This window comes from Pongo pygmaeus, chromosome 7, assembly GCF_028885625.2.
Source record: "Pongo pygmaeus isolate AG05252 chromosome 7, NHGRI_mPonPyg2-v2.0_pri, whole genome shotgun sequence".
Taxonomy (NCBI): Eukaryota; Metazoa; Chordata; class Mammalia; order Primates; family Hominidae; genus Pongo; species Pongo pygmaeus.
Window position 1 is genome coordinate 66401964 of NC_072380.2, and position 15933 is coordinate 66417896.

General features: G+C 38.0%; 1 protein-coding gene across 1 annotated transcript in view; it reads left to right on the top strand.

Annotated features, from left to right (window-relative positions):
- The window catches only part of RP1 (RP1 axonemal microtubule associated), a 341437-nt gene that overhangs the window by 114161 nt on the left and 211343 nt on the right, over positions 1-15933 (top strand). The window contains exons 10-14 of the mRNA XM_063669462.1: positions 5889-5967; positions 11809-11884; positions 12764-12840; positions 12942-12973; positions 13150-13279. Of these exons, the coding sequence (XP_063525532.1) occupies positions 5889-5967; positions 11809-11884; positions 12764-12840; positions 12942-12973; positions 13150-13279 (394 nt within the window). The remainder of the gene's footprint in view (positions 1-5888; positions 5968-11808; positions 11885-12763; positions 12841-12941; positions 12974-13149; positions 13280-15933) is intronic.

Genomic DNA, 15933 nt, shown 5'->3' on the forward strand with positions numbered 1-15933 from the left:
CAAAAAAAGTCTAGGACCAGATGGATTCAAAGCTGAATTCTACCAGAGGTACAAAGAGGAGCTGGTACCAATCCTTCTGAAACTATTCCAATCAATAGAAAAAGAGGGAATCCTCTCTAACTCATTTTATGAGGCCAGCATCATCCTGATACCAAAGCCTGGTAGAGACACAACAAAAAAAGAGAATTTTAGACCAATATCCCTGATGAACATCAATGCAAAAATCCTCAATAAAATACTGGCAACCCGAATCCAGCAGCACATCAAAAAGCTTATCCATCATGATCAAGTGGGCTTCATCCCTGGGATTCAAGTCTGGTTCAACATATGCAAATCAATAAAAGTAATTACAAGCATTCCTATACACCAATAACAGACAAACAGAGAGCCAAATCATGAGTGAACTTCCATTCACAATTGCTACAAAGAGAATAAAACACCTAGGAATACAACTTACAAGGGATGTGAAGGACCTCTTCAAGGAGAACTACAAATCACTGTTCAATGAAATAAAAGATGACACAAACAAATGGAAGAACATTCCATGCTTATGGATAGGAAGAATCAATATCATGAAAATGGCCATACTGCCCAAGGAAATTTATAGATTCAATGCCATCCCCATCAAGCTACCAATGACTTTCTTCACAGAATTGGAAAAAACTACTTTCAAGTTCATATGGAACCAAAAAAGAGCCCACATTGCCAAGACAATCCTAAGCCAAAAGAACAAAGCTGGAGGCATCACACTACCTGACTTCAAACTATACTACAAGGCTACAGTAACCAAAACAGCATGGTACTAGTACCAAAACAGATATATAGACAAATGGAACAGAGCAGAGGCCTCAGAAATAACACCACACATCTACAACCATCTGATCTTTGACAAACCTGACAAAAACAAGAAATGGGGAAAGGATTCCCTATTTAATAAATGGTGCTGAAACTGTAGAAAGCTGAAACTGGATCCGTTCCTTACATCTTATACAAAAATTAATTCAAGATGGATTAAAGACTTAAATGTTAGACCTAAAACCATAAAAACCCTAGAAGAAAACCTGGGAAATACTATTCAGGACATAGGCATGGGCAAGGACTTCATGATGTAAACAGAAAAGCAATGATAACAAAAGCCAAAATAGACAAATGGGATGTAATTAATCTAAACAGCTTCTGCACAGCAAAAGGAACTACCATCAGAGTGAACAGGCAACCTACAGAATGGGAGAAAAGTTTTGCAATCTACCTATCTGACGAAAGGCTAACATCCAGAATCTACAAAGAACTTAAACAAATTTACAAGAAAAAAACACAAGCCCATCAAAAAGTGGGCGAAGGATATGAACAGACACTTATCAAAATAAGACATTTATGTGGCCAACAGACACATGAAAAAATGCTCATCATCACTGGTCATCAGAGAAATGAAATCAAAACCACAATGAGACACCATCTCACACCAGTTATAATGGCTATCATTAAAAAGTCAGGAAACAACAGGTGCTGGAGAGGATGTGGAGAAATGGGAACGCTTTTACACTGTTGGTGGGAGTGTAAACTAGTTCAACCATTGTGGAAAACAGTGTGACAATTCCTCAAGGATCTAGAACTAGAAATGCCACTTGACCCAGCAATCCCATTGCTGGGTATATACCCAAAGGATTATAAATCATGCTACTATGAAGACATATGCACACGTATGTTTATTGTGTCACTATTCACAATAGCAAAGACTTGGAACCAACCCAAATGTCCATCAGTGATAGACTGGATTAAGAAAATGTGGCACATATACACCATGGAATACTCTGCAGCCATAAAAAAGGATGAGTTCATGTCCTTTACCGGGACATGGATGAAACTGGAAACCATCATTCTGAGCAAACTATCACAAGGACAGAAAACCAAACACTGCATGTTCTCACTCATAGGTGGGAATTGAACAATGAGAACACTTGGACACAGGGTGGGGAACATCACACACAGGGGCCTGTCGTGGGGTGGGAAGGCAGGGGGAGGGATAGCATTAGGAGAAATACATAATGTAAATGATGAGTTAATGGGTGCAGCAAACCAACATGGCACATGTATACCTATGTAACAAACCAGCACGTTGTGCACGTGTACCCTAGAACTTAAAGTATAATAATAAAAAAAAACCAAAATAAAAACAGAAAAAAAGAGTGAGTTTTTAAATTTCCACATAATATGTGAATATTTCAGTCACCTACTATTATTTTCGAGTTTTGTTCCACCATGATTGGAAAAGATACTTTATATTATTTTAATTTTCTTAAATTTGTTAAGACTTGTTTGTGAACTAACTTGTGATCTCTCATGGATAATGTTCCATGTTTTTTTGTGGTTCTGTATATGTCTGTTAGGACCAATTGATTTATGGTGTTGGTCATGTCCACTTGCTTTATTGATCTTTTGTTTCATTTTTCTATCCATTATCAAAAGTGGGGCATTGAAATCTATTATTGTGTTGCTGTCTATTTCTCCCTTCAATTTTCTAAAAGTTTGCTTTATATGTATGTGTATGCATATATATATATATATGGATACGTACATATACACGTATACATACATATATAGGTTTACATATGTAAGTATGTATACATGTATACATATATGTATGTATACGTATATATGTATACTCTGATGTTAGGTGCATATATATTTATGAATTATATATATGTTTATATGTATATATAAAAAACATTAAGTCCCGGTGAATTAACCATATTATCATTATATAGTACCTTTTTTTGTCTCTTGTGACAGTTTTGGAATTAAACTCTATTTTGTCTGATAAAAACATGGCCACTGTCTCCCTCTTTAGGTTCCCATTTACATAGAATTTCTATCTTTTCATTTTCAACCTATGTATATACTGAGATGTATGTACCGATCTTGGCTTACTGCAAGCCTCTGGATCCTGGGCTCAAACTGCATATTTTCATATGACTTCATGTTGCTATCTAGTGTCCTTTTATTTCAACTTGAAGGACTTCCTTAGCATTTCTTGTATTGTAGGCCTAGTGGTAATGAGCTTACTCAGTTTGTTTATCTGGGAAAGTCTTAATTTCTTCTCCACTTTTGACAGTTTTGCCTGATGTAGAATTTTTGGTTGAGAGTTTTTTTTCTTTTAATATTTTGCATCTATCATCCTGTTGCCCTTTAGCCTGCATGGTTTCTACTTAAATTTACTCATAATTTTATAGAATCTCCTTCAAATATGATGAGTTGCCTTTTTCTTCCTGCTTCCATGATTGTCTCTTTGAAAGTCACCAGTTTGATTATAATGTGTCTACGTATGGATTTCTTTTGGTTTATTTTAGTTTTAGCTCATTGAGCTTCTTGAATTTACATGTGCATTTCACGCCTCAGATTTTAGAAGTTTTTGGCCATTATTTTTTCAAAAAAGCTCTGTGCCCCTTTGTCTCTCTCTTTTCCTTTTTAAATTCCCATAATGCATATGTTGGTCTGCTTGATGGTGTCTCATCAGTTTCTTATGCTCTGTTCACTTTTCTTCACCCTTTTATTTTGTTGCTCCTGTATTGATGATTTCAAGTGAACTGCTTTCAAGAAAGCTGATTCTTCTGCCTTATTAAATCTGAGGTTAAACCCCATTAGTGAATTTTTCAGTTCACTAATTGTATTAACAGTTTTAGAACTTCTGTTTGGTTCTTTCTTATAGTTTCTATCTTTTTCATTGTATTTATGCCTGAATTTACTGATTTCATTTAGTTGGTCTCTCTGTATTCTTTTTAGCTCATTTAGTATTTTAAGATAGTTGTTTTAAATTTCTATCAGGAAGTTTAGAGATTTGTATTTCTTTAGGGTTATTACATGGAGCCATTCATTTCTTTGATTGGGCGATGTTTTCCTCTTCTTTGTAGGCTTTGTGATCTTTGTGATCTTTTATTGAAATTTGAACATTTAGAAATACAACCATACCTCACAGTCATGAGTCACAGGCTTTACTAGGGGAAAACTTGCATTGATCAGCCCAGGTGGAGGTTTGGGACCTCTCAAACCTTTTCTGACAATGTGTCTTCCCTGGGCTTATGTATTTGATTTTAAGTATCTTAATCTCCGTAATTGCTTGCCCTTGTTTCTTATCCAGAGCCCACAATCTCCTGCTTGCCTTGTCTCTCTGCTGTACTGAAGAAGCTCTGTTGAAAAGTCAGGCAGCAGGGCTGGCCTCTGTCTTTTAGCCTTCCAAACTATTTGCCATTTCTGCCATGGCTCCACGTCAGGGGAGACAAAAACCAGTTTCTCAGGCAGCCTTCAGACAAGACAGAATTTTGGATGTATGGTCCACTCTTTCGTTTCTGTCCTGAGGGAGGTTCTGGACTGTGGGTGGTTGCCTTCCTGTTGCACTGCACTATGCCAGGTAGGGGTAGGGCATGGGCATGTAAAATGGCTTGAACTTTTCTGCCCCTTTTGGATGAAGTCCTTTCTTGGTTATGCATTGGCCTGGGTGCTGCATCTCTTAAGTGGTTTCCAAAGTTTCCAAAAAAGAGTATTCTAGTTCTTACATTTTTGTTAACTTAGTGTCTCCATGTGTAAACTGGAGCCTGGAGCTTCCTAATCTGCCATCTTCTTGACATCTCTCCCTTCTTTGTCGATGTTTAAATCTGTATGTATATTGTTAAATGTGGATAATTATATACAGCCAATTTTATTGTTGAATGTAGAAGCCAAATACATTGTTATTTTATTATTTCTAATATTAATATGCATGTAATATTTAACTTTTTCTTTTACTGAGTAAATTATAGACATTTTATCATATTATATTTATCTCAGCTTTCCTTGATGACTGAACTAGTTCTTAATGAGTATTTCAGCATATTTTCATTATACATTTCTTCTCTTTTCCTTAGAGTTCTCTACATCCATTATTATAAATATAATAACTCATAATTTTCTTTTATTGCATAGAAAGTCCTGCTTTTCTAACTGTTCTGTTTGGTGGATAAAAGGATAACAATGTTATCCATTAATTTGTACAAGGCGTGAACAGTATTTTTTTGTTAATGAATGCTAATGGTTTTGTTTCTCATTATTTATATTCTTAACAGTGCACTTACATAGAGACAAAGATATTGAAAAGAAAATAGTCTTATTATGTGTCAGAGGAGCTGAGCTCTAATCCTGGATCTGTGCGTCAACTTTCTTATCTGTGGAAAGGATTTTTTTTCACTTAGCGATTTTTGAGGATAAAATATGCATATGAAAATATTTTGAAACATAATACACTATACAAAGATTATTTTTTTGTTTTCTTATCATTTTTTAATGGATATGCTACATCATGTATTTTTCTTGGATTGAAACCTATAGCGTTATCTTTGATTTTATCGAAAGTATTCTGTGATTTTCACTTTTTGTCTATATTCTGAATATATAAACCATTGGAGCACAACTATGTCTCCTTTTAATTGTAAATTAATTTTTACAATCAATTTTTACTGGCTGGGTGCAGTGGCCCACGCCTGTAATCCCAGCACTTTGGAAGGTCGAGGCGGGCGGATTGCTTGAGCCCAGGAGTTTGAGACCAGCCTGGGCAACATAGCCAAACTTCATCTCTACAAAAAATACAAAAATTATCCTGGCATGGTGGTACATGCCTGTAATACCAGATACTCAGGAGGCTGAAGCAGGAGGATCATTTGAGCCCGGGAGGCAGAGGTTGCAGTGAGACAAGATTGTGTCATTGCACTCCAGCCTGGGTGACAGAGGGAGATCCTGTCTCAAAACAACAACAACAACAACAACAAAACAACAACAACAAAAACTGCATCTTAATTTATACTCTTGGTATAAATCAGAGTTATAGTCTAGATCTAATTATACTTTTTGATTCGTTATAGACTGACACCTTTTTCCTGGAGGCTGTGCACCTTGGAGATTTGTGTAAGATTGTGATAGGCCATGATGGACTTGGCCCAGGTAAGGCTCTTCCACGGAGAGTTCATGAAGGTCTGATTCCATTCTATTTATGTGAAACTCTGTTCAAATCTAGAAAATACTGTGGAAAATTGGTAGAAAATGGATCTCTATGTATTGACTATGTGAAATCAAAATATTGTCTCCAAATACCCTTTAAAATTTAGCTAGATATATTTTTCTTCAAAATGACATAGGCTTGGCCAAGGGGATAATCTAGGATGGGCCTAAATGCTAGAAAGAGTAATTTTAAAAAACAGAAGAGATTGGGGATTTATATGTTGTGACATGTGGCGTCGTTCCAGCATGGTAGTGGTGGAGGCAGCAGTCGTATCTCCTGGTGGTGATATTCCTTGAAGACTACTGATTATCCAACGGCGGCACGTTAAGGAGACTGTCCTGGCAGTGAGGTCTCAGCTGTTTTCTCCTGCCATTTTATTCATGCTTTTCCTCAGTCTTCTCATCAACTCTGTGAGATGACTCACATCTTCCCAATAAATTTATTTTCTGCTACTGTATAAAACAATTATAAGATAAACAAAATCCATTTAACAAAAGACAGACTACTAAAGTGCACATACCAAAAAAAAAAAAAAATAAAAAAGGAAAAAAAAAACCCAAATGCATCAAACAAGGTGATAAACTTTCTTACTAAAAAGTGTCAAAGTATAATTTTCAAACTAAGAACAAGATTGTTATACAAATACAGAGTGGACAATGTGTTTAGATAATTAATGAAGGAATTAGGAGGTTGACAAAGCTGGTTGAAAGGAGGTTACAAGAAGCTAAAAAATACCTACTTATAATCCATGAAAAAAATAATTATGACTAAGATTAATAAAAATATGACCAATGTTCTATAGACAATACAAATATACTTTTGAGGTTTTCTTCTCTCTCAGACAAAATGTATCTATATTTTGAATAGATGTAAATTATTTGCATATTATTTTTTGTCAGTTGATAGCTAATTTTACAGAGTCTAGGCCTGAATCCATAGTAAATATTTAGTCAAATAATGTTACACTCCCACAGTGAGTCAAATGATTCTCAGGAAAGCTTGTTAGTGTTCTACTACAATATTGAAAGTGAGAGGTGATAGCATGCTGGCAGTCCTCACAGCCCTCGCTCGCTTTCGGCACCTCCTCTGCCTGGGCTACCATTTTGGTGGCACTTGAGGAGCCCTTCAGCCCACCGCTGCACTGTGGGAGCCCCTTTCTGGGCTGGCCAAGGCGGAGCCCACTCCCTCCTTGCAGGGAGGTGAGGAGGGAGAGGCGTGAGCGGGAACCGGGATTGCTGCGGTGCTTGCGGGCCGGCTGGAGTTCCGGGTGGGCGTGAGCTTGGCAGGCCCCGCACTCGGAGCAGCCGGCCGGCCCTGCCGGCCCCGGGCAATGAGGGACTTAGCACCCGGGCCAGCGGCTGCGGAGGGTGTAGCGGTGCCAGCCCACTGGCGCTGCACTCTATTTCTCGCCGGACCTTAGCTGCCTTCCCGTGGGGCAGGCCTCGGGACTGCAGCCTGCCATGCCTGAGCCTTCCCCCGCCTCCGTGGGTTCCTGTGCAACCCCAGCCTCCCCTACGAGCATGCCACCCCCTGCTCCATGGCGCCCAGTCCCATCGACCACCCAAGGGCTGAGGAGTGCAAACCCACGGCCTGGGACTGGCAGGCAGCTCCACCTGCAGCCCCAGTGTGGGATCCACTAGGTGAAGCCAGCTGGGCTCCCCAGTCTGGTGAGGACGTGGAGAATCTTTATATCTAGCTCAGGGATTGTAAACACACCAATCAGCACCCTGTGTTTAGCTCAAGGTTTGTGAGTGCACCAATGGACACTCTGTATCTAGCCGCTCTGGTGGGGCCTTGGAGAACCTTTATGTCTAGCTCAGGGATTGTAAACGCACCAATCAGCGCCCTGTCAAAACAGGCCACTTGGCTCTACCAATCAGCAGGATGTGGGTGGGGCCAGATAAGAGAATAAAAGCAGGCTGCCGGAGCCGGCATTGGTAACTTGTTCGGGTCCCCTTCCACGCTGTGGCAGCTTTGTTCTTTAGCTCTTAGAACTAAATCTTGCTACTGCTTACTCTTTGGGTCCATGCTGCTTTTATGAGCTGTAACACTCACTGCGAAGATCTGCAGCTTCACTCTTGAACCCAGTGAGCCCCCGAGCCCACCGGGAGGAAAGAACAACTCCAGATGCACTGCCTTAAGAGCTGTAACACTCACCGAGAAGGTCTGCAGCTTCACTCCTGAGCCAGCGAGACTACAAACCCACCAGAAGGAAGAAACTCCGAACACATTCGAACATTGGAAGGAACAAACTCCAGACGCGCCACCTTAAGAGCTGTAACACTCACTGCGAGGGTCCGTAGCTTCATTCTTGAAGTCAGTGAGACCAAGAACCCACCAATTCCGGACACAAAAGGACGTGTGTCATCTTTTGGCCTTATTTCTGAGTTTCTTTTAATATTTTTAAACAGAAATAAGGGCAACAATTTTCAACGTAAAAAATCCCTGTGTCCAATTATATGCTCTATGCAAGAGACACTTGAAATAAATGACCCAGTAATATTAAAAATGAAAGTTTAGGCAATGATGTATCAGGAATATGTAAATAAAAGAAATAATCTTAGTTTTAACCTTATTATGAAATAAAGTAAAATTCAAGACAGCAAGCATTAAAAGTTACAAGAAGGGTAATTTTTTGATAAAGTTTATAATTCACAATGAGCTGGTAAGAGTCATGAGCCTTTAATTCCACAGATAATATTGCATATAAATAGATAAAGTAAAATACTCGGAGATAGGAAGAAATGAAAAGAAGGTAGGATAGGATTTTATCATATGTCTCAGATTTTGGTAGGTTAGTTGGATACATCAGTTACTCTTCTCAGGTGTTTGTACTTTGTAGCTAGGGAAGCACTTTCATTTCAAAACTTCGTGAAACATTTTTATAATTTGACTCAGATATTAGGCCAAAAAGAAAATCTCAGTAAATTTCCCCAAACAAGCCACATTCTCTGACTACAATTTAGTAAAACAAAAATTTAATTAAAAAGGTGAAAGTAAAAAAAATTTAGTCATTTAAGGTATTTCAGTCCTCTTCATGACTTTGGGGCAAAGCGAAAATCAGAACTATAAGTACAGTCTAACAGAATGTTATGATGGTGTTTTTTTCTGTGATTTTCTGCTGAGGTCTCAAAAGACCAGAATAAAATAATAGAAGCAAGACCTTACCATCTGTCTTACTTAGTTTGAGGCTGCTATAACAAAATACCTTAGACTGGGCAATTTATAAAGAAGAAACATTTATTCTTACACTTCTGGAGGCTGAGAAGTCTAAGATCAAAGTGCTGGCATTTGTTGTCTTGGGAGGGGCTTCTTGCTGTGTCCTTCCATGGTGGAAGGGCAAAAAGGCCTCACTAGTTCCCTGAAGTCCTTTTATGAGGGCACTAATCCCACTCATGACTTAATCACATCCTAAAGGCTCCACCTCTTAATGTTATCACATTGGGTCTTAGGTTCCAATAGATGAATTTTAGGGGGACAGGTATATTCAGACCCATCCCAGCACCATCCTTAAATGTAGGCACAAAGCTACATATTCAGGACTTATGAAGGAAGGGACAGACAACAAGTTATGGGTTCACCACTGGGTATAAAAGCTACAAGTTTTCATTGCAGTAGGTTGGCTGTTGATTTGATACCTATTCACCAACTGCCAGTAATAGCAGAAGGTAGTAGGGGTTTTTCCGTTGTGAAGAAACCACTTGAAGAACCTGTGCCATCTAGAATTTGTTACATGACCCCCACTTGAATAAAAATCTGCAGGCTTCCTAAGTGGCCTTTGGCCACAAAGAAAGGAAAGTCTGGAGAACAGTCGGAGTAGAATTGTAGGCAGATAATCCAAGAAGATAGTAAGATAAATGATTCCTGTTTTAAATACCTACTCACCAACATACATGTGTAAACAATGCCGGTTAATAAGACTTTTCTAGATTCTTACCCCTCCCTAATCCCTGCAGGAACAGCCTAGCTTTCCTTAGGAACCCAACTTTTCCAGTTTTCTAAATCCAGTTCTGGTTCTTTCTTATGGGAAAAACATGATAAAAATGTAGACAATATATTTTTACATTAATAATTTAAAAACTAACTAACTTACAAAGTATTGTTAAAATCAGTGTATCATTACCTCTAAGAGTTTTCTTTACAGCCTCCTCAGTTCTTAAAACTCATTTTAGAATTCTGGTAACATTTTATTTTTCCTTAAAGGAGACAAGTAATTCTTTTTTGGGAGATAGCATTTAAAAATGAAATTAAATAACATTTTGGAGATTTTGTTCCAGGTGGAGGGAATAGCATATGTAAGGGCATAACATTATGTATGTGAATCATCTGTGGCAGTGGTTTTCAAAGTGTGGTTTGTGGGCCATCAGCATTGCTTGCGAAAATTGTTAAAGATTCAATGCTTGGGGTCTTATCTAGGATGACTAGCCATACTGGTTTGCCTGTGGCTATTCTGGTTTACCTATGGCTGTCCCGGTTTTAGCACTGAAAATCCTGCATCCTGGGAAAACCCTCTGTCCTGGGCAAACGGGGGCATTTGATCACTGTAGGCTGCCTTTGCTGGGTCTACTGAATTAGAAACTGTGGAGCTCAGTAGTCTGTGTTTTTGTAATCCCTTTTGGTGATGCAGATGCATGCTAAGTTTGGGAACCACTGATATAGGGAACTGTGAAGAGTTCGGCATCACTCAATAATGGGAGTGTGTGATGAGGGATGAAGCTGAAGAGTAAGCTGAAGGGTCTTGTATGCTGTGTTAAAAAGTTTTATCTGGCTGACAACAGTGGCTTATGCCTATAATTCCAGCATGTTGCAAGGCTGAGGTGTGAGGATCGCTTGAGGCCAGGAGTTCAAGACCAGCCTGGGCAACATACAAGACCCCATCTCTACAAAAATATTTAAAAATTAGCTGAGCATGGTGGTACACACCTGGAGTCCCAGCTACTTGAGAGGCTGAGGCTGGAAGATTTCTTGAGTTCAGGAGTTCAAGGCTACAGTGAACTGTGATTGCACTACTGTACTCTAGCCTGGGTGACAGAGTAAGCCTCTGTCTTTAAACATATACAAATAAAAAATAAAAGGAAAAAAATAAATTTTATCCTATAGCTGATGAGTGTTAACTCACCAACTCACTATTTTTAATTAGAGTAGAATATATTTTGAGCTGGATCTTTGCATAGACAAAACCACTATGACTAATTAAAATATTTTATGTGTAAGTAAAATTGATTTTAACTAACTCTAGTTTGCACATTAATATGAAATTAAACATTTAAAAAGAAATTTCTACCTTCATGTATACCAGCTGAGTCTATGTGCTTGGACAGGATTTCTGAGTGGTTTTACATTTTTAGTCTATCAAAACGTATATATTTTATGCAGACTTTGTTTAAATTTGAACTTTAAAAAACTTCCTGGAGATAGAAAGTGTTGGTAACTCATCGAGTATATATTCTTTGAAAGATGTTAGGTTCAGGATTATGAATGCAGTTTATGAAATTAAAAGCAGCTACAGAATTTTTCTATTTTCAATTGTTTGGAAAAGCCCACTGAAATAGATACAATAAGGCATGAAGCCTTAAAATAATGCTTTGCTTTTGTTATATGTATAAGAAATACATTCCTTACAGTTTACTTCTGTTATATTTTGCATTATTTGAAGTACTAAAGCTTTATATTTTACAAGACCTTTACGTATATTTGGAAGTTAGAACTTGTTTCTCAAAACTTGAAGTATTGTTGGACTATATTTATTCATATCACATTTCCATTCTTTAATTTGTGTTTAGGAAATGGCTGGTTTCTTGATGATGTTGTTATCAAGGATCCCACAACAAATTACGAATATGCCTTCTTCTGTCACAGGTTTGTAGGTGTATTTTACATTGAAAAAATCCATTTCATGTTAGTTCCAATTTTGTGCATTGAGAACTGGGTAACTTATTTAGTTGTTCCTAGTCACTGAGGCTTTGCTGGGTAACTTTTGTGAACATTAATTTTAGTGGCTCTTTATGCTATTGAGAAAGACATTTATTATGTTTGTCATCATTCCTAATGATAGAAATTTAATATTTAATGGTAAATTAAGATAGATTCTTAAAAATATGACTTCTCTGTACATATCAGAAAGAAAAATGAAAGTCTCTGACAAGAAAACATATTCCCTTTGGACTAGGTCCCAAATTAGGTTAAAAAATAATAAATATACGCAGTGTTTCATGTAGCTTTTTATACAGAGATGATAGTGCTTACTTACTGTCAACAGACATAGATTTTTGAGTTATTTTCCCAGCAGTGGTGATAGATTTGCTTTCGTGATAGATTTGTTTTTTTTTTTTTGACACTTTCCTGCCTCTTTTCCTATGGAACCCATAATAACCATTTATGAAATAACTGATAAGAGTTTGAACTATAGTTAGTGGCCAAAGGACAGGATAAATTGATCCAGTAAATATAACATCTATGACTTTGACGGTTAGCAGGCTGATTGAGTAACTCACCTGTGTATTAGGCAAAAACATATTTTAGCCTTACCAGATAGTAACTGCTGCTTCTACCTCCCTTGCACTCTTAGAGTCATTTTAGGATTTTCTTTTCCATTCTGTACTGCCCTGCCTTTGAGAGCCAGATAGCCACGTCTTTTCCAATTCCTGCTATCTTGTATTTCTGACTTGGGAAGATAATTGCCAACGGTTATTGTAAATATAAAGTCTGAAAATAATCGATACACTTTTCTTTTCACAGATGGCTAGATCAGGGAGAAGATGATTGTAAAATTGTCAGAGAACTGTATGCCAGGGATAACAGTATCTTCTCTGCGAGTAGGTATCATGTATACACATTTCCTGGAAAACTATGTTTTATGATGACTGGAGAAAGCATGACACTTCTGAAATTAATGGCCCTCTCTTTACCTTCTCAGGGCAGAAGCTGGAACTTAAGAGAAAAGAAACAGTAAGATTTTGTTTGGGCTTTAGATTATCTCATATAAACAATGTTCAAATGACTATTTGATGTGTTAAAACAAAACCGCCTATAGAGTTTAGTAAGTGCTGTTTCTTAGCAATTTCTTCTCTCTGTTTCTTCTCATACTGGTGTTTTTGTTTGTTTTGTTTTGTTTTTCTTTTTAGTGGACTGCAGAAAGCTGGAAGTTTACAAAAGGAAATACTCTTCAGTTCTATAACAAGCTGACTGGAGGGTTTGTCCGTTTGCATCCAGATGGCACAGTTGACGCCATTGGAGACAAGACAGACAAATATGGTAAAACCATCGTACAAAGTTTGTGGTGCTGGACAGGTCTGGGAGTTAAAGGAAGGTAGATTTCTAGACACAGTTTAATTTATAGTTTTGTTCTTTTTACAGATGGCTTTACACAAGTGTTAGGCCATTTAAAAAATTTACTATCTGTATTAATAAAAATGATAAATAGATGACAGGCTTTAAATCTGGGCATTGTGAAAAATATATATATTTGGTATTAATTAATTGAAGAATAAAATGTAGGCAGTTATCAAAACACCATGTTAAATAATTTGAGGGACAGAGAAAATAACTAAAATATTATTCAGAATTTCAGACATTCATAATCTAATGAAGAAGACAAATACAACAATTCTAATAATTATTATTTGTAGCTAGTGTCATAATAAATGTACAAAGGAAAAACAAGGTAAGGAAAAACTAGATTTGATGTGTAATATCTGCATGCATGAAGCTGTAACCATGAGAATTAACAAAAGAGTAAACTGATGATGGTAGATGTTTGACTATAAACCCAAACCTCCAACTCTTTTTGAATTTGGACCTTCATTATTTAAACAATATTTGCCTGCAACACCTATGAATTTAACTGTAATTTACTATGCTGGAAACCATGCCGTTCAGTCTCAAGGATGTGCTGGAGCTACTAACCTGCAGTCTGTCTCAAAATGTAACCCCTTCTCCCTCGTATTTGAGATCCTAGGGAACAACCAGTTTTCTCCTGTATGAAAATAAGTGTCTGGGCCGGTCATGGTGGCTCAGGCCTGTAATCCCAGCACTTTGGGAGGCTGAGGCGGGTGGATCATGAGGTCAGGAGATCGAGACCATCCTGGCTAACACGGTGAAACCCCGTCTCTACTAAAAATACAAAAAATTAGCCTGGCATGGTGGCGGGTGCCTGTAGTCCCAGCTACTCAGGAGGCTGAGGCAGGAGAATGGTGTGAACCCGGGAGGCGGAGCTTGCAGTGAGCCGAGATCGCGCCACTGCACTCCAGCCTGGGTGACAGAGTGAGACTCTGTCTCGGAAAAAAAAAAGAAAAAAAGGAAAGAAAAGAAGTGTCTGTCTAAAAGTACTTCCTAGCAGCTTCTCTTTCCAAAATTATTCTTTAGACATTTTCCTTACCTGCGCAAAAATTGGTTCCCTCTTGAGATTATTTATCCACTTAAATCAGTCAAAGTGGCCCTTCATCCTATTCCCTGGGTTCTCTGCTGCCACTGTTGTTATTCTTTTTCATTATTAGTATCCTGTATTTGCAGATATGGCCACAAAAATATCTCCCATTGTTAAATCAGAAACAGTGAAGGATCTAAATTGTACCCTACTTGTAGGAAACAAGAGACCACTGGGTCAGAGACCAAGACCATTTATTTCTCACATCAAGTAACCAGCCACAGCAGTTGCTTGTGTTGGGTTCCCTAAACTCCAGTCTTGCGGTATCATGATGTGAGGTCCCAATGGTACCAGCACACGCAGTCAGGTACATTAAAAGAGAGAAATTTGCAAATTAGGAAACTATGATCTTCTATTTTCTATTTTTATTTTTTGATTTGTGTGTGTGTGTGTGTGTGTGTGTGTGTATATATGTATTTATTTAATCAACTTTTAAGTTCCAGGGTACATGTGCAGGTTTGTTACACAGGTAAATGTGTGCCATGGTGGTTTGCTGTACAGATCAACCCTTCACCTGGGAATTAAGCCCAGCATCCATTAGCTATTCTTCCTGATGCTCTCCCTCCCCTGGACCCCTAACAGGTCCCAGTGTGTATTGTTTCCCCCCCCACCCCCGATGTGTCCATGTGGTCTCATCATTCAGCTCCCACTTATAAGTGAGAATATGCAGTGTTTGGTTTTCTGTTCCTGGATTAGTTTGCTGAGGATAACAGCTTCTAGCTCCATCCATGTCCCTGCAAAAGACGTGATCTCATTTCTTTTTATGGCTGCATAGTATTCCATGGTGGTTAGGTACCACATTTTCTTTATCCAGTCTGTCATTGATGGGCATTTGGGTTGATTCCATGTCTTTGCTATTGTGAATAGTGCTGCATTGAATGCATGCAGGCATGTATCTTTATAATAGTATGATTTATATTACTTTGGGTATATACCCAGTAATGGGATTGCTGGGCCAAATGGTGTTTCTGCTTCTAGATCTTTGAGGAATTACCACACTGCCTTCCACAATGGTTGAACTAACTTACATTCCCACCAACAGTGTAAAAGCATGCCTTTTTCTCTGCAACCTCACCAGCATCTGTTGTTTCTTGGCCTTTTTTCCCCTTTTTTTTTAATTAAAAAATTTTTTTTTTTTTACTTTAAGTTCTGGGATACATGTGCAGAATGTGCAGGTTTGTTACATAGGTATACGTGTGCCTTGGTGGTTTGCTGCACCTATCAACCCATCACCTAGGTTATTAGTGGGAATGTAAATTAGTTCAACCATTGTGGAAATCAGTGTGGCAATTCCTCAAGGATCTAGAATCAGAAATACCATTTTACCCAGCAATCCCATTACCAAGTATATACCCACAGGAATATAAATCATTCTATTATAAAGATACATGCACACGTATGTTTATTGTAGCACCATTCACAGTAGCAAAGACACTGACTTTTTAATAATCTCCATTCTGACTGGTGTGAGATGGTATCTCAT